The sequence below is a fragment of the Metarhizium brunneum genome, chromosome 6 (assembly GCF_013426205.1).
Source record: "Metarhizium brunneum chromosome 6, complete sequence".
Classification (NCBI taxonomy): Eukaryota; Fungi; Ascomycota; class Sordariomycetes; order Hypocreales; family Clavicipitaceae; genus Metarhizium; species Metarhizium brunneum.
The window spans coordinates 3,041,925-3,058,725 of record NC_089427.1 but is presented as its reverse complement, the minus strand read 5'-3'; the positions used below and the strand labels follow the sequence as shown (position 1 = coordinate 3,058,725).

At 50.7% G+C, this 16,801-nt stretch overlaps 6 protein-coding genes across 6 annotated transcripts; 3 read left to right on the top strand and 3 right to left on the bottom strand.

Moving 5' to 3' along the window:
• Positions 1 to 3,983: 3,983 nt before the first annotated feature.
• Positions 3,984 to 4,372, top strand: nhp-1 (Non-histone chromosomal protein 6; the record flags this gene model as incomplete). Its single annotated transcript, XM_014690594.1, has 3 exons — positions 3,984 to 4,026; positions 4,077 to 4,291; positions 4,352 to 4,372. The coding sequence occupies 3 exons, from the start codon at positions 3,984 to 3,986 to the stop codon at positions 4,370 to 4,372; spliced, it is 279 nt and encodes a 92-aa protein (XP_014546080.1).
• Positions 4,373 to 6,455: 2,083 nt separating this feature from the next.
• On the top strand, positions 6,456 to 8,458 carry G6M90_00g102670 (uncharacterized protein; the record flags this gene model as incomplete). Its single annotated transcript, XM_066131605.1, has 10 exons — positions 6,456 to 6,886; positions 6,949 to 7,022; positions 7,087 to 7,166; positions 7,219 to 7,286; positions 7,348 to 7,422; positions 7,492 to 7,718; positions 7,797 to 7,908; positions 7,967 to 8,094; positions 8,161 to 8,325; positions 8,403 to 8,458. The coding sequence occupies 10 exons, from the start codon at positions 6,456 to 6,458 to the stop codon at positions 8,456 to 8,458; spliced, it is 1,416 nt and encodes a 471-aa protein (XP_065987706.1).
• A 415-nt stretch (positions 8,459 to 8,873) lies between these two features.
• On the bottom strand, positions 8,874 to 10,859 carry pgmA (Phosphoglucomutase; the record flags this gene model as incomplete). The annotated part of the gene is made up of 5 exons (XM_066131604.1): positions 8,874 to 9,166; positions 9,232 to 10,245; positions 10,325 to 10,528; positions 10,616 to 10,713; positions 10,807 to 10,859. The coding sequence occupies 5 exons, from the start codon at positions 10,857 to 10,859 to the stop codon at positions 8,874 to 8,876; spliced, it is 1,662 nt and encodes a 553-aa protein (XP_065987747.1).
• A 661-nt stretch (positions 10,860 to 11,520) lies between these two features.
• Positions 11,521 to 12,260, bottom strand: REX2 (Oligoribonuclease; the record flags this gene model as incomplete). The annotated part of the gene is made up of 2 exons (XM_014690597.1): positions 11,521 to 12,045; positions 12,186 to 12,260. The coding sequence occupies 2 exons, from the start codon at positions 12,258 to 12,260 to the stop codon at positions 11,521 to 11,523; spliced, it is 600 nt and encodes a 199-aa protein (XP_014546083.1).
• A 1,148-nt stretch (positions 12,261 to 13,408) lies between these two features.
• Positions 13,409 to 14,974, top strand: G6M90_00g102640 (uncharacterized protein; the record flags this gene model as incomplete). Its single annotated transcript, XM_014690598.1, has 1 exon — positions 13,409 to 14,974. The coding sequence occupies one exon, from the start codon at positions 13,409 to 13,411 to the stop codon at positions 14,972 to 14,974; it is 1,566 nt and encodes a 521-aa protein (XP_014546084.1).
• A 541-nt stretch (positions 14,975 to 15,515) lies between these two features.
• Positions 15,516 to 16,625, bottom strand: tnr3 (Thiamine pyrophosphokinase; the record flags this gene model as incomplete). Its single annotated transcript, XM_014690599.1, has 1 exon — positions 15,516 to 16,625. The coding sequence occupies one exon, from the start codon at positions 16,623 to 16,625 to the stop codon at positions 15,516 to 15,518; it is 1,110 nt and encodes a 369-aa protein (XP_014546085.1).
• Between the last annotated feature and the right edge of the window lie 176 nt (positions 16,626 to 16,801).

Here is a 16,801-nt window from a genome sequence, read left to right as displayed (position 1 = left end):
TGGCGTAAGTACCCAACTAGCGCCACTTGCCAGATTTACTGCCTGCTAGGTATTATCATGAGAAAAAGAGTATGGCAAGTAAACCCTGTCTTCGTCGCAGGATAAATTTGTTCCAAGTGCTTTTCAGAGCGATGCTTTCGGTCATATTGAAGGTATGTCAACTGGGTGCCACATCCCTTTGAATGTGCGCAGGTCCAATTGATGTATTCAACCTACTTCTCTCATGATACTTGAAGATATTTAAAGATACTTGACGATACTCTTTGATAAGGAATAATAACTAGTATATTTTAATATACTTAAGTATCTCTAAAATCTAGGTACCTGAAGGTAGTTGCTCCGTGCTGTTAGATGTCAGTTCCTCCGTACCTGACCCAAAGAAGCCATGCACAAGGATGGAAGAGCCGGAGATTATAGCGGCAGTACTAGTAGTACTAGTACTAGCTCTACATTGTATGCGCACAGCTGAGAACGGAGGAGTATGGGCTGGCCCTGTATGGGGTGAAACCACCAGAGGAACCTATATGTAGATATTTCATATTCGGCAAATTGATTGTCCTGCTTCAAGTAATGAAAAACCTCGGTGGTATTAGTTTTGTACCTTGTTATCTGGTCTTGATGTCAGAAAAGAATTTGTAATTTGATAACATGAAGTGTGCGAGGAGATGCTTGTCAAAGAAATACGAGACATTGTCAAAGCGAAACGACTCTCACCTCTTGGCCATTTTGAGGCTGTTAGGTGCTAGATGCGTCTAGTGTGTGTGTCGGATGGTGTGCGCTTCATTTGCGCACCGGAACTCCTGCATCCCGATCCATGGATGGGCAGCGTCTGACCCCATCAACCCATGTGAGCAACAGTGTGTCGTGTCTTGCTCATAGTTCCATTATCCGCGCAGCGCTATTTTCAGCATAGAGGATTAAATACTATCATTGGCTCTTACTCCGTAAAGACGCAAGTTGAGGTATGGGGCAACTGATTGAAACGTTTGGTGAACTCCGCAATGATCACAGGTGTGCATTGATCCAGCCACCTTCTTGATCGCGTTCTTCCAAGTATTATTATGATAGTAAGCTAAAAGCCCCGGGGTTGCGGTCCATGCCATGGAAGAAAAAGAGCTGTGCTTATGCCAAGTGATAATAATCTTGCTTGTCTCGATGGCATTAGTGACTTTTCAAACCAGCCACCCGCAGAGGTGTTTTAGTCAACCAAAATAAGACGTGAGGGACGATCACAGCATGTGCGGTTCGATAATAGAAAAGAAGCAATACCAATATCAATTCTGAGGAGGGGATGGACGTAAGTAGTATTTCAGTCGTTGGTTTGAGACTTGGATAGCATACTCGACAAAAAGAGTCACGACTGAGTCTCTACCTAGGTAATAGTCTGCGGCTTGGACACTCTACCTACCTAGGTGGGTAGTTGATATTCATACATTGCAAAAAGAGAAAAGGTCATGACAACTGACGTTAGGTGGTTTTGTTGGGGGCTGCGTTTCGAGAGGCATTTGCGCTCAAGTGCGCTGGTAAATGCAAGGCAGAGAGCAAAGTGTGCAAGCGCAGCCAGGAGCAGCCAATGCCCAGCATTACCTGCCTCGAGATCACTAATGTATACAGTGCGAATACAACTGAAGAAGCCGTGGTACAGCGCCCTTGTACACTACATCGGCGCGACCGTCGGCGACACGCATGTATCTTTACAGTACCACGCGAAATTATTAGCCGTCGTCGGCGCGCGCATGGGCATAACAGCCCAGTCCCTTCGATGTCCCCCCGTCGGTCCCCCAGCCCACACACCTGAACTTGAGCAGGCAACGCAGCCATTCAACAGCACGAGACCGGTCATGACCCCCCTGGATGGATGGACCAGTTCGACCATCCCTGGACCAGCCCAACACCCGCCCGGCGAAAGGGAGAAGGCGGCAGGAGTGTGTGATGCAGGCTAGTGGGAGTGTGAGAAGGAGAGGAAGGGCGGAAGCAAGATCTAAGCAGGGAGCAGGGAGTACATGCTCCGTACTCCGTACAGCAGTGGTACGACTACTAGGTACTCCGTACGCAGTACCAATTACGGAGCGCACGCGCAGTACTCCGTGCCTAGTGTCTTGTATCCGGCGTAGCCACGAGAGACCTGCTGCGGGTTGCGCGAGGCGTTCCATCATTCAAAGTTCTGAACGTTGGCATCTGGCCGCTTATTGCCCCTTCAACATTCCCGTACTCCACACGGCGTCAAGTGAAGTACGGAGCACTGGCGTTATTTCCTGGTGCCATTCTCTTTCCTCCCTGGTTTCTGATCACTCTTGCCGAGCTGGATCATTACCATTTTGGCCCGCCTCCCACGCTCCGCTCGTGGTCCCCTCCCTGACGTGCACGGCGCGTGGGCACAGCAGAGTAAGAGGCGCCCACAACTGGCAGGCGTGGTTTCCATGTCCGGTTCCGATGTTATTCTTAGCTTGGCTGGCTGGCTGGTACGGAGAATCGACCCCATGTACGGAGTACCTACTACGCAGGCTCGTACTTGTACCTACTTGAGTACTTTACCCAGTAGTATCACGTACTTACGGAGCATGCTCGCTTCAGAAGTCATAAAACGCAGTACTTGAGTACCCCTAGGAAAATGTACATACTTTACGCATGTAGCTGAGGAGGGGAGTGCGTCCTTTAGGTCTAAGTACTTATGGAGTTCACCTGCGACACTTGCAGTCCATGGGCCTTCTGCACCAATGTACAGAGTACTCGACGTGGTGTCGACTGTGTCGACTGTAGAATGTCGAGGCGTGTGTACTCCGTACGCACCTGGGCAAGCAGGCAGGTTCAGGAGCGGGCTGGCGGGTAGCTGTGGCCTGGTACTGGGTGTTTGCTCAGGCGGATGGGCTGGTGGTCCAAATGTTGAGCCGGGTCCAAATGCTAGCTGGGCAGGTTGGCAGGGTGCAAGTGCGCAAGTGCGCAATATTGTTGAAGTGTGCTTGGCTGGCGAGCCGGACGGACTTGGTTGACTGGGGGAGTGAGGACTCAGGAGTGAGGGCTGTGGACTATGGAACTGCGGACGAGGACTGCGAGACGGGGACTCACCTCGACTCTGGACTCTGTGTCAAGTCAGTCAATGTCCACTCGAGCATGTGTGTGGCCAGCCGCGTTCCTCCACACACGCACACACACGCACCCACGCTTCCCACATTGACCACTTTCAACACACACACGGTCGCGCCCACACAATCACTCGCCCTCTGCCCGCCGGGCCCGCCCATAGTAAAAAGGCTCTCTCTCCCCTCTTCCTCTCCCATACAAATCTCCCACCCAAATTCTCCCATACAATCTCCTCGCGCGTCTTCCTCACAACACACAACGCGACCTTTGGTGAGTACCTCGCTATTGCCCTGCATCGCCGCCAACCCCAGGTCACTCGCATCACGAGCATCGTTTTGCTGCCGCGCATTTTGGCACTTGTTCTGCCGCGCCTCGGATTGCATTTTTGCATCTGTTGCGGTTCCAATTTCGCCTCCAGAGCCCTGTGCACCTCTGCATCGTGGTGCTTTGTTTGAGTCCTTGGCTTTCATCCTTCAACCCTCACAACGCATACCCCCAACGTTGGATCCATCAATAGGGCTGACCAGCGACGTTGAGAATTAGACCATCCAGTCAACACCATTCTCTCATTTTCACACAAGCGGCGTTCAGGTAGGTCAATTCAGCTTTTTGCGACACTTTTCCTCTCGGAAATGGCTCATCTCGAGCCGTGGTGATTGCGCAATTGGCTTTGCGCCTCACCTCGGACTCAGTCAATCCCCATCACTTACACGCGCTTCCTCTCCACCAACACTTTCTTTCTGCCCGTCTCATCGCGCCCGTTCAAGGATTGTTTACCCGGCTCCATTTGGCCACTGCGTGCCACTTGACAACATCCACACACCTGACCCTTGGATGCACGCATCAAGTTTCACCAAACCTGATTTTCATCACTAACTCCGCTTCAGTCAAAAACTTTCAAAATGCCTAAGGTTAAGCGCGGCAAGAAGGACGATGGCAAGAAGAGTAAGTCTCATTTTTTATGCATGATCTACGACACGGCTGACCAGTACCAGAGCGCGGCCCCAAGCGTGGTCTCTCTGCTTACATGTTCTTCGCCAATGAGCAGCGTGAGAACGTCCGTGCTGAGAACCCCAACATCACCTTCGGCCAGGTTGGCAAGGTTCTTGGTGAGCGCTGGAAGGCCTTGAACGACAAGCAGCGTGCTCCTTACGAAGCCAAGGCTGCTGCCGACAAGAAACGGTATGAGGACGAGAAGGCCGCTTTCCAGGTAAGGCTTTTCTTTTCTCGTAAAGAGGCATGTCGGGGTTTTTACTAATTTCCTCCGCAGGCCGAGGATGACTCTAACTAAGCAACATAATGACGGCTGGGGTTGAGTCAAGACGTATCATTGTACTCTAGTCCCGTCCTTTGGCAAACCTTCTTTTTCCTTGTATTTTGGGCTGGGCGGTGTTGTATGATGCGCCGGATGGACCGCGCGCTCTTTTTGTTTTTCGGGGAAACTAAATGGAACTGGGTCTCAATTTTGTGATCATCAAAGAAGGCGAAATTACGTCGCAGGCTTTACGTGTCGGCGTGAGTCTCTGATCATGATCATATTTAATGTCTATGAGGCCACGCAATGATAAATCTTGTACGAATATAAGAGTACTCTGTGCGCCTGTCACGTAACGCATGCAACAGTCGACGTGTTTGAGTTTGATGTGCTCATGTATGCCTGACTGCGTGAGGGAATGCCCTACCCAATGGCTAATACTGGTGGTTCTCGACTGGATGAGTGAGAGATACCTAGAGCGGCGATAGCTTGTGATATATGGTGGGCGGATAGCCTCGCGATACTGCCCAGGTGTTTCAACAATGCTTGTTCACACAGGCCGGCTTCAATCTGCCTCGGATACCGATCAATCTTGCAGTCGAGAGCCGCCTCATCGCCATCATTGACCATCATTGACCACGGCTGCCACCAGGGAAGCGTCATTTGCGGGCCCAAAGCAGTAGTCGACTATTTCGCAGAACCGACCAGTTGACCATGCATGCTGCAAGTGCCGGTCCAGTCTAGCCCGTCCAACTGTCATGCATAAAGCACAAGTTTGGCTGGGTCCCGACATGGCTGGCTTGCTTTCGTGGCAGTCTGTGAGCAGTTGGAGTCGAACACTCGGCTCCGACTGCATTTCGCACTTGACAGTTGCGGTCCCAGTCTGGCTGCTGGGTGCCATTGCCATGGCTGGCATTATCGGTGTAGAGGCATGTAAAGGCACGCAGTCTTACGGACACTCGCACTCACAAACCGCGGGTGCTGATGCTGACGCCGGTGCTGATGCTAATGCGAAGTGGAGTATAGCATCGCGATAGTCGGGGGGTGTTTGGGAACAGAGGAAGGGCGGGGTCTCTAGTTCTCACGGACTCGGTAGGGTTGTTCATTGCTGATATGGCTGAAACTTGCAAAGGAATCTTATCTATGATGGCACATTGTCTTGTTCAACGAAGGGGTTTGGTTGTTGTGCAGAACGTCCAGTGGCCTTGCTGCTCTCCGTTGGTGGTCGTCGGACGAATGTGTATGGCGTTTACACGCGAGACTGATCGAATGATTATCATCACCACGCCTCTGACTTGGCACCAGTCACAATCTTCTGCAGGAAAATCCAGCGTCGACAGCTGTGCCAGTCCCTCCAGTCCAAATCCAGATGGTACGTGTTCACTGTTTGGCATATAGCGTATGGGGGATTAATCCATCGGGATCTGTGCCTTTGTGCGCCATGCTGCCGTGTCGTGTCCTATTCGACGAATGAAACCCAACGCCACCGGAAACAAGAAAGAGTGAAGAAAAAGAAAAAAAAAGATTGTCTGATCAGTCGAGTCTGGCGGTCCTCAGTCCATCGTGCTGGACTACCAAAGCGGCCAAGCAGTCAGGATGCCTCCGGTGGCCATGCGGCTCTTGCCAAATGGTGCAGCGGGAAGTCGGGGGTGGAAACCTGCCCAGTTCCTTCCCCAGACCGTCGACACTTGCTTTTCCCTCCCCGGCTCCCGACATACTTGGTGTCGCCGTGGACCAACTTGAAAAAGCATTGTGCACCGTGATAGAGGCCCAATTCCCGTCCGTGTCCCTCGTTTTCCAATGGTCAGTCGTTCGGGAAAGGGCCTATAACAAATCAATATCCCCGTTTCCATTTGCTCTTGCCCCCCAACTCCGCCGCCATTGTATAATAATACGGGATCCGTGCCCAACCACGGCCATGGGCACAACAAGACGCTTCAAGATCAAATACGCACTCGTCATTGAATTTCCAACATCCTCTAGGATGGCATTTTAGTTACAGAGCATCGGTTGACCCTTTTCCAGGCGAGTCCCCAGTGATGAGAAACAAGGGCCTTTGGCTTTGCCAGAGTGTGACCGAGGAGAGCCGCTCCATGTCCGCTTATTCAAAGTTTGGAAAATGGACATGCCCGAGACCGACGACGTCATCTTGCTGAAGGGATGCTATTTGGAGGCATACCGATCTGATGACATTGCTCTCAAGTTGGAGGGCTTGCGTATCGCATTGAACGAACCCAGCAATTCCTATTTGGCCGATACCGTCAAGGAGATTGCGAGCGTTGCTCGTCGCCTTCGCGAATTGGCCGACATTGCTCAGGTGAACCGAGACTGTCTGATATATGTGCTGGACCCCCTGAACATTGTGTTACCCTGCCTGTCCAAGTCCTTGAGAGATATCAAGGCCTATTATGATCGGTGTTCGCTGTCAAAGGAAAATCGATGGCGGAATATGTATCACTGCATGAAGGATGAAGTCAATGGCCTGTCGCTGCCAGACAGATTCAAGATCTATTATGAATACGCTACGCTTCTACGGAATTTTCTTAGAAGGTTGACTTTTCATCTTTACGTGTGGCGGCGCTGGTAAATATCAGTCCTAACAACGTATTCAGAACCCCCTCTTCAAAATACAAGATTAAAAGCCTCGAGCGTCGAATACTCCGTTTACGAGAAGCCAGAGGAATTGGTAGGTCAAGACAAACTTGGATAGCCCTGCTTTGAATCAATGCCTGATATCGTTCTAATCTTAGTTCAGGCCCGCCGTGTGTACTTCAAGCAGGTCCGCTTGTTCTCCATACAGGATATCCCCCATATCGACTGGACCCGGTTGGTTTGGCCAGTATTGGTAGTACACATCCAAGTTACGCTGACCATTATATCAGATAACCCACTGGGCTGAACATATCTTCTCTTCCCCCTGGCCGCGGACGCCAATGAAAAATACGGCACAGTAAGTCCAGCAAGAGACGTCAGTTGCCAAGCTGGCATTGTGTTCTAAATTAGAGGGTTAGGACCATATCTTTGGGACCACATCATGAACTAGGCCACTACGACATCCCCATGTATTCGAAAGTTCTCTTGCGACAGTAAACTCCCCTCCCTTTCAGTCAAGCATATGTGTTTACACCGTCAATCCATTTGGCTAACTCCAACAGGTCTTTCGATGGTGATAAAGTATCTCTTACTGTGTTCTTGAACTCTCAAGACGACTGTGCATATCTACTCCTCCGAATGTTCAAAGATGAGAAGCCTTGGTTTTCACTTCGCGGTGTCCACGAACTATGCATCAAGAGATGCGGCGACTCATTGCGATTTCGTCGTTGGAGTATGAATGCCAATAACTCCAAGATTTGGGCCAAATTATGTTTCAATGCATGGGAAGGTATGGCTTGGTATAGTCTGCCAGTATCAACCGTATCACCGAGCATTCTGCAAAACACATTGCTAACTGCGGCTACAGATATAGTCCTCATGTATTGCACCTTCGTATCCCTTAAGGCAAGGAACCTTCGCACCCTCCAATGCGGCCCCAAGGAGCTGGCACTGGGCAAGGAGAAGGAGCTCTTCCAATCGTATGGGCCTTGAGCATTCCCTTTCTCGACACGGAAGTATACTAACCAATTCCGAAAGAGATATATTTGACGATAGCTTCCACCATTCCCTGATCGTATATCAAGATGATGCCACGGGTGGTCTTCGACTTCACGCAGCAGTTTTGGACGGTGAACTGCGCCAATGCCCTGTCTGGACTGCATTTGGTAATATGCCCATTGATGGCGGTTATTGACATCACAAATACCACATTATATTAACATGAAGCTCAGTAACCGAACAAGCCAGATGCACAAACTGGATTAGGCGAAGCGCCTCTCGTCGCAAAGTCTGGCTATCAGACATTCGACTCTTTGTATTCTGCAAGAATTATCGAGAACATAACCAGCGCAAAGGACCAACTGGCGAGTTTCAAATTAACTTTGTTAGCGATCGTGGTACGTCTTACTTGTAATCACAATCATCTTGGAGAACTCGTGTCGCAGCATTTGACTCCTCGCTGATACTCCTTCAGAAGCTGAGCGCTTTGAAAACCTCTTTTACGAACTGAGAACCTTACGACTGAAATGATGATGAAATAATGATGAAATGAAAATGAAATGATAATCCCTGGAGCCCGGAACCCAAAAAGATTGAATTTAAGGTCCTACTTTGGCGTTATTGGAACAGGGAGAGCATGTTCTCCATCCCCATGTATTTCTTCTCTCTTTTTGCCCGCATTTGATACCAAGTTGACTTTCCTGATGAACAAAACAAGTTTGCAAGCATAGCGAGCGGGACGACTATCTCCTCTCACTTTTTATTTCATTTTAAGCTATATTATAACGATATTTTTTGGTATTTTATTGGCAAACGCTAGAATGCAATCATCTGTCATCACATGTGAGCAGGATGTCATGAAACATCACACTCATGATTAACGTCTCATCTCAAATCTCTCATGTAATTCTGAGCGCAAAGGAATAAAAACGCTTTGGAGTGCCATTTAGGTCTTTACATCAGGCTCATCACGGCCAACATGCTCCTTGAACTTGAGCAATTCCGTAGCGAACTTGACTTCGGCCTTGAGGAAATCCTGGGCATCCATGTCATATGTTGACGGGTCACTGCTGTGCTGCTCAATGTACAAACGGATAGTGGCGCCGGAAGAGCCTGTTCCGGAGAGACGTACGACGATACGGCTGCCAGAGGAGAAGCATGCGTAGAGGCCTTGGTTGGAGGACACGGAACCATCGAGGTCGGTGTAGGAGAAGTTGCCTGCCTTTGTGACGGTACGCTCTGTAAAACAACAACCAAATTCGTCAGTACATCTTTCTGCATGAGGGGGTGGGTTGTGAACTTGCCTCCAATCTTGCTACCGACAAACTTAGGGTCAGCAACCAGATCCTTCAATACACCGACAACCTTGTTGGCACCATCTGAATCAACATCCTCGTAGTCATAACGAGTGAAGAATGTGCGGCCATACTGGGTCCAGAAATCCTTCTGGATCTGCTTGATAGAGGGTGTGACTCCAGGGTTTTGAACACCAATGCCAGCAATGATGTTGAGCCAAGCGACAATAGCCCAGAGGCCATCCTTCTCACGGATATGGTCACTCCCTGTTCCAAAACTCTCCTCGCCGCAAATAGATAGCTTCTTGGCGTCAAATAGGGCACAAAAGAACTTCCAGCCGGTGGGGACCTCGTAGCAGTCTAGTTTCTGGGCTTGAGCTACGCGGTCGACGGCGCCAGAAGTGGGCATGGAGCGAGCGAGGCCGTTGACGCCATTCTTCTGAAAGTAAGGAATCAACTTGGCGTGGTGGGCGATGATGGCGAGCGAATCACCGGGAGAAACGAAGGCGTTGGCGCCGTAGATCATGTTGCGGTCCCCGTCGCCATCTGAGGCAGCGCCAAAGGGGATGTTGTTCTTATCGACGACCTCGACGAGGGAGTGGGCGTAGGTGAGGTTGGGGTCTGGATGGCCGCCGTTAAAGTCGGGGCTGGGCTCGCAGTTTTGCGTAGCGCCACTGAGGCCGAGCTCCTTTTCGAAGATGGCCTTTCCGTAGGGCCCAGTGACGCCGCTAAGGCCGTCGAAGAGCACTTTGAAGTCGGGGTGGGAGCTGAAGAATTTCTTGATAGTGGGGAAGTCGAAGATGTCCTTGAGCATGGTGACATAGTCGGCGGTGCTGTCGATGATTTCGACCTCGAGAGAACCATAGGTGCGTGCGCCAATGGTGGAGATGTCGATGTCAGGGATGGAAGCTAACTTGTATGAAGTGAGGGTCTTGGAGGTTTCGTAGATCTTGTTTGTTACGGACTCGGGGGCAGGGCCGCCGTTGGCAAGGTTGTACTTGATGCCGAAGTCGTTTTTGGGGCCTGGAACGAAGTCACCCGGAGAGGTCAGCCTCTAACCAACGTAGTGTGTTGCATGTTTCAGAGGAGGGAACAAGTATACCGCCTGGGTTGTGGCTAGCGGTGAGCAAGATACCACCAGTGGCCTTCCGGAGTCGAATGACATGGCTCGCCGCGGGCGTCGACAGAATACCGTTTTGTCCTATTAGAAGCTTCTTGACGCCGTAGGCAGCGCTGATTTTGGCAATTAATTGAATCACTTCGGGGTTCCAGTATCGACCATCACCGCCGATGACGAGGAACGAGTCTGGCAAGCACGGATATTAGCTCGGGGGAGCTTGGAGGGGCTTGGCAAGGCTGTGTGTGTGCTTCAATGCGCCAAATTCGAACCAACCTTTCACTCCTTCAGGGATCGACAACAAAATACTCGCAACGAAGGACTCGCTGTAATGAGGTTTCTGGAAAACAGTCACCTTCTTCCGAAGACCGGACCTGGGTATCAATTGTGTTAGTTTTGGAAGCTTTCCGAGCTGTGGCACCTCATGTGATGAGGGGCCAGCCAGAGCCAGCAACAGGGGAACTTACGTGCCAGGCTTCTGGTCCTGGAAGGGCTCAAACTCGACAGTCTTGATATCCATTATGGCTATGTCTCAGAGACGGCTTTTATTTTGGAGGGAGAGCAAAAATAGAGAAGAAGAAGAATTGGCTAGAATGGCCAACAGGGGATTCGAGGAGCTCAAGCCGTTTGGAGACAGGAGATCGAGAGGGGGAGGGGAAGCTCTTTGGAGCTTGGTTGACGTAGTGGGGATATCATGGATTGTTGGAGGGGCTGCTTTCACCAAGGGTAGGTCGATGTGTCAAATCGACACTGTGGGATTGGGCGCTCATCAGGGTTTATTATACAGTGTGGATATTGGCGGGATTTTGCAGTATGCATGGGTCGAGCTGTTCAGGCTGAGTTAACGGTTGACCTAAACGGCCAATGTGTAGAGTGTGGACACTATTGAAATGCAGTGCTCAACGTGGCGGTGGCGATATTTCTCTTCCATTGGGATGTTGGGATACTAGGATGAGGAAATTTACGTTAAATAGGTGACACTGGTGCATATTGTTTTACGTGAAGGGATTCAACGGCATCACGGACGGGGCAGTAAGTTCGATGGGCCCGTTGACGACAGTAGATGAATTCGGGCTCCTAATCAGCGGTCTACCCAATGTTATATCGTCGGACGGTGTGAAACAAGTAAAAAACACCCAGTCACACCGCAACACAAGATCACATCAGCCCCCCAGCCACTTTTACGGCAGTCGCTGAAAAATTGCCTGCCGATAATACCTGGCCTCCTCGATGCTCTCTAGAATATCATCTCTAGCCAGGTGCCTTCCCTTCTTGGCCGGTGCTTGAGCCATAATCTCCCGCGAACACCATCTTCTGCCAGCCTCCTTGATGGCGCTTATGTCCAAGATGCGGTAGTGCAAGTGATCAATGACCTTGGCATAAGGCTCCCTTCTCAGAAATGCCCTATCTGCATGGACGCTATTCCCGGCCAGTAGGGCTTTGCGCTTCTCGGGTATAAATCTCGAGATATAATTGTACAGTCCCTCGGCAGCTTGCTCGGGTGTGGTCGACGATGCCAGGACGGCGGCGGTTAAACCAGAGTTGCCGTGTGTTTGAGTACACCATTCATCCATCTGGTCCAATCGGGAGGCTGGACAGTGAATGACTGCGTGGTACCCTTCTTGATCTAGTATTTCTAGATTGGCCGTTGTGATGATGCAATATATCTCAAGGATCTCCTCCGTATCAGGGTTCAGCCCTGTCATCTAGAATCATGACCATGTGAGTACTACAAGGTCCGGGCTGAGCTTCACCGACATGTAGCCGGTAGGGTTGCCGCCCCCTTGCCGCAAGTCTGCGAGCAAGCCTCGTGGCCCCAAATCAAGACAAGACGGGAAAACTTTACCTCGCAATCGATCCAGACAAGGGGATCATCCGTCGTTACACCCGAAGGCGGGGCACCACCGGCTCCGGGTGCCATGGCCGTCGGTCGAAGGTTGCCTGTCGCCCTTGCACAGAGCAGCCAAGCTTTTGTTGGAGCGGAAAATATCGGCCAATAAAGCGCTGTACGAAGCCACCATGAAGCAGCTGACTAGCTTGACCTGTCAGCAATGGATGAATCCAGGGGCGAAGCCTCCTACTTAAGCTTGCTGTTGGTAGCGGCGGGGATAGATGCTGAAGTTCTATGTATCCAAACAAATTCTACGATGTGTGAAGGTGATCCACTTTTGGGCAGAGCTTGTCCAGCTTTGTGGAAGTGGGCCGATAGTGATAGCAGTATGTCGAATGTGTATTACGGAGTACAATACTAATTGAAGCAGTTCTCTGGTGTTTACTGACAGGAAATCTGGCGTCTGATGCTGGCTTGTCTGTCGAGGTTTGGCCGACGGAAGCTGTTCTTTCCCAAGTAGGAAATTCGCGCCGGCCAAAACTGCTAGGGTTATTTGGTGAACGCCAGGTATGAGTAACGAACGGGGCGAGCGTACTTCGTGGAGATGAATGTGGTCCGTTGTGGTCTTGCTCGGAGGGAGACAATGTGACCCCTCAATTTGTACATGGTGATGGTTGATAGTTCGTGGTGACATGTGGAGGTTCAGCGCAAAGGGTGCCCTATCTGTCGCGTCAGTCACCTTCTATTGGCCCGCTTCGTCCCCGAAACGCCCCAGATAGGGCCGCATAGTGCTGAAACGTTGCGTGGGGTGTCCTCAAGTCCACTGATTCTCAATAGCTTACCTGTGATTGGCAGTCTCCGCAAGTGTTGTTGCCCACGTTGCCCACCAATACCCCACTCTCCCTGTTTGGGAAACAAGCTCCCACCTTGAACTAACATCGTCACCTCGTTTTTCGTGGTATTTTTAGGTTTATCAGCCTGCATATTGTATCCTCTCCATTTCCGTTGCCGGAGGCCTGGTGGATCTTTGTTCCAACCACATACATATATGAAGCATCCCGTTATGCTTCTTGCACCCCATCATCATTGTTTATCAGAGTTCAAGCCGATCTGAGCCACCTTCGGCATCAAATACTCCATTTGCGGCGTGAATTTGCATCCTTCAGGCATATATAACATACTCTAAGGCGCCGATATATCCCAATTCTTTTGCAGCCTCATCCACCAAACTACCCATGATGGCTGGCGTCGTCGACCCAGAGTTTGCCAACAAGGCGACCACAACTCTCGAGAAACCTGAGATGTCCCAAACTCCACCCCGCTTCGTCATCATCGGCGCCGGCTCCCGAGGCAACGCCTACGCCGACGCCATTGAGAAGGTCAGCAATGGAGTGGTGGCTGCAGTTTGCGAGCCCATCAAATTCAAGCGAGAGAGCCTTGGTCAGAAATACATATGGGGCAGCGGCAGCCCCCAAGAAGGGCAATCCTTTACCAGCTGGAACGAGTTTGTCGACTACGAAAAGGACCGCCGAAAGCGTGCTGCTGCGGGTGAAGAGGTCCCCGAGGGCGTCGACGGCGCCTTTGTCTGTGTCCTTGATGATATGCACAGAGAAGTTGTTGTAGCTCTTGCCGAGCTAGATTTGCACATCATGTGTGAGAAGCCGCTGGCGACCAACATGGACGACTGTCTGGCAATGTACAAGGCTGTCAAGCCCTTGAAAGGCTCTAAGATTTTCTCCATCGGGCACGTCTTAAGGTACAGCCCTCACAATCTCATGTTGCGAAAGTTACTTGTCGATGAGCAAGTGATTGGTGAGGTGAATAGTGTTGTCCACACGGAACCTGTGGGATGGTGGCACTTTGCTCATTCTTTCGTCCGAGGAAACTGGAGGAATGACAAGACCTCTGCGCCATCTCTGCTGACCAAGAGTTGTCACGACATCGATCTCTTGCTCTGGCTTGTCTCAGCTCCGGCTAAAGCTGGCCAAGGAGAGGCACACCTCCCCGACTACATCACTTCGACTGGCGGAGTGCAATTCTTTAAAAAGAGCCGCAAGCCTGCCGCCGCCGGAAATGCCACCAACTGTATGAAATGTCCCCTCGGAGACTCCGGTTGCAAGTTCTCCGCCAAAAACATCTACCTGGGCGACAGAATTGGGCTGGCGCGCGGAAACACCAAGTGGCCCGTTGACATCGTCGTCCACGACATTGAGGACTACAAGACGGACGAAGAGCGCCGCCAGGTCATGGTCAAGACCCTCAGCGAAGATTGGGACGAATCGACTCCCAAGGAAGAGGTCAGCAAACGCCAATGGTATGGCCGCTGCGTCTACGAAACAGACAACAATGTCTGTGACGAACAGTTCGTCACCATCACTTGGCCCGAGTCCGTACGCCCTGCCAAGCGTGTCACCTTCCATATGTCCGCACAGACCAAGCGACAGTGCGAACGTGTAAGCACATTCTACGGCGAGCATGGCGAGATACACGCCGACTCGAGGAAGATTGTGGTGGAGAACTTTGCCACAGGAGAGACTAAGACTTACGAGCCTACTGTTACTGATCTTGGACACGGCGGCGGTGATACGGGTCTTGCGCAACAGTTTGTGCTGGCATGCGATAAGGTCAAGAACCATGGATGGGATGGGGAGAGGGCTCAGAATGAGGTTGTGGGATGTACACTTGATGATGTCATTCGTAGCCATGCGCTGGTGTTTGCAGCTGAAGACGCCAGAGTCAACAAGAAGATTGTCGATTGGGGCCAGTGGTGGGATGACAATGTTACCAAAGCTATTAGTACTTGATGCGAGAGTGCGTTTGAGGTAAGTTGATGAAAGCTGAAATGTAGTACGCGTGACGAAAGCATGAGCGTCGATGTTGGTCAATGGGAACAGGAGAAATATAACGAATTCTTTATTAAGATACGAGTCTATTATACAACGGGCAATGCAACTCCGTACCCATGTGAATTTTTAGTCTCTTATTAGAGTGTTTTGCCCCATTAAAGATGTAAACAAGCAAAAAGACAAAGCGCACGAAATGCAATTGTCCTAGTCTAGCAACCGTTTAGGGTAGGTAGCCGGGCAAGTACCCAGCATATTTTGCGTCAGTGATCCAAGAAGATCCTGACGTGGTGTCAGTCTCCTTCCGAAAACAAAAAGACAAAGAAAAAGACGATCAAAATGCAAACCAAAATTTCTCCGTAAGCAGTAGTGACGTTTCAAGGAACATCCATCCGTGGCCGGAAATGGCCGTCAAAGACAGGGGTAAGGCCAGAGCTATGGACTCTGGAGTGTTTACCCGATGCACAAGCAAATCCGATACTCGGCATTAAACGTTGTCGAATTAGACAGTTTGATACTCCAAGATGGAGTTTAAAACATCCAGACTTAACCTTTCTCCATTACCAAGGAGACCCCTTTCCTCGAGAAAGCTGAGCATCACGAGTGCAGAATTAGGCTTCCAGTCTCCTGCCTTCAAAGACCTTTTCACCTCGTCAACCGAAAGAAGCTGGAAGCCTTCAATGGCATCGGGCTCGCAGGGCTTTGGCTCAAACCACTGAGGCACACGAAGTTCGAAGGTGTAGCGGACCCCCGGTTCCAGCTGACCACTTTCGGAGCCGGCGATTTTATTTTTCTTGTCGTAAAACGAAATCAGACGACCGGCATCAAGATTCCCCAAGCGCTCGCCTTGCTTTGTCGTAACTTGGCGGGTTTCCATGCCGACCAATAAGCCAGCTTCTTCCATAGCCTCCCTGGCCATTGTTTTAATCGGGATATTTCTGTCGCTGGGTGCCATGGCACCGGCAGCAAGCTGGTCGTATTTTCTGGCATAAGTAACGTGTGGCGACCTCTTGGCGACCCAGATGTGCGGAATGCTGTTGCCGCTCTTGAAGGTGTACATGGTCATATGGGCTCCCGCAGTGACGATTCCGAATACTCCACGGACTGGCGACGGGACCTTTAGCCAGGAAATTTGGGGTGGAAGCCCGAGGATAGGGTGATATTCTGGGGAGTCGTCGTTTCTGTGGTGCTGTTGAAGCCAGAGGTCGAGCCGGTCGATCTTGTCGATGTTTTTCGCACAGAAATCCACGAGTGCTTTGTCGCAAGCGTTTGCGATCGACTCGCCGGGACCAAGGTCCATGTTCAGGAGCACGGTTTTCTTGTCTAGGTCGATTTCGAATCCGCGGATATTCCAGTTCATCTCCGTGATGAAGCTTGGAAGAATATATCCCACAGGCTTGTCATGGTCTAAAACGAAGAACCGGAATAACGAGTCCTGCTCTTCGTTGAAACGAAACTTGTTGCAGTTCTGCACTACCTGGGCGAATTCCATTGTTTCCGAGGCGAGGGTATTTGATGTGCTTGATGGTGAGGAACCGAGGGTCGAAGAAGGCGTTGATGTAAGAGTCTTGTATACTAACGACGTGACAGTTTTCACTGCCATCGATGCCATTTTTAACCCTTTGTTGAAGATTCACACAGTTCATAAAGGGCGATCGTTTTTTCATGCGCTTGTTTTGTTCACCCCGATTCTCCACCATATCTTCAAAACGGGCTCTTAACTTTTGTTTAGAAGCTGTATTCGCCACGATCTGTGATGAGCACTCTCGGTTTCCCTGGCCTGTGTCA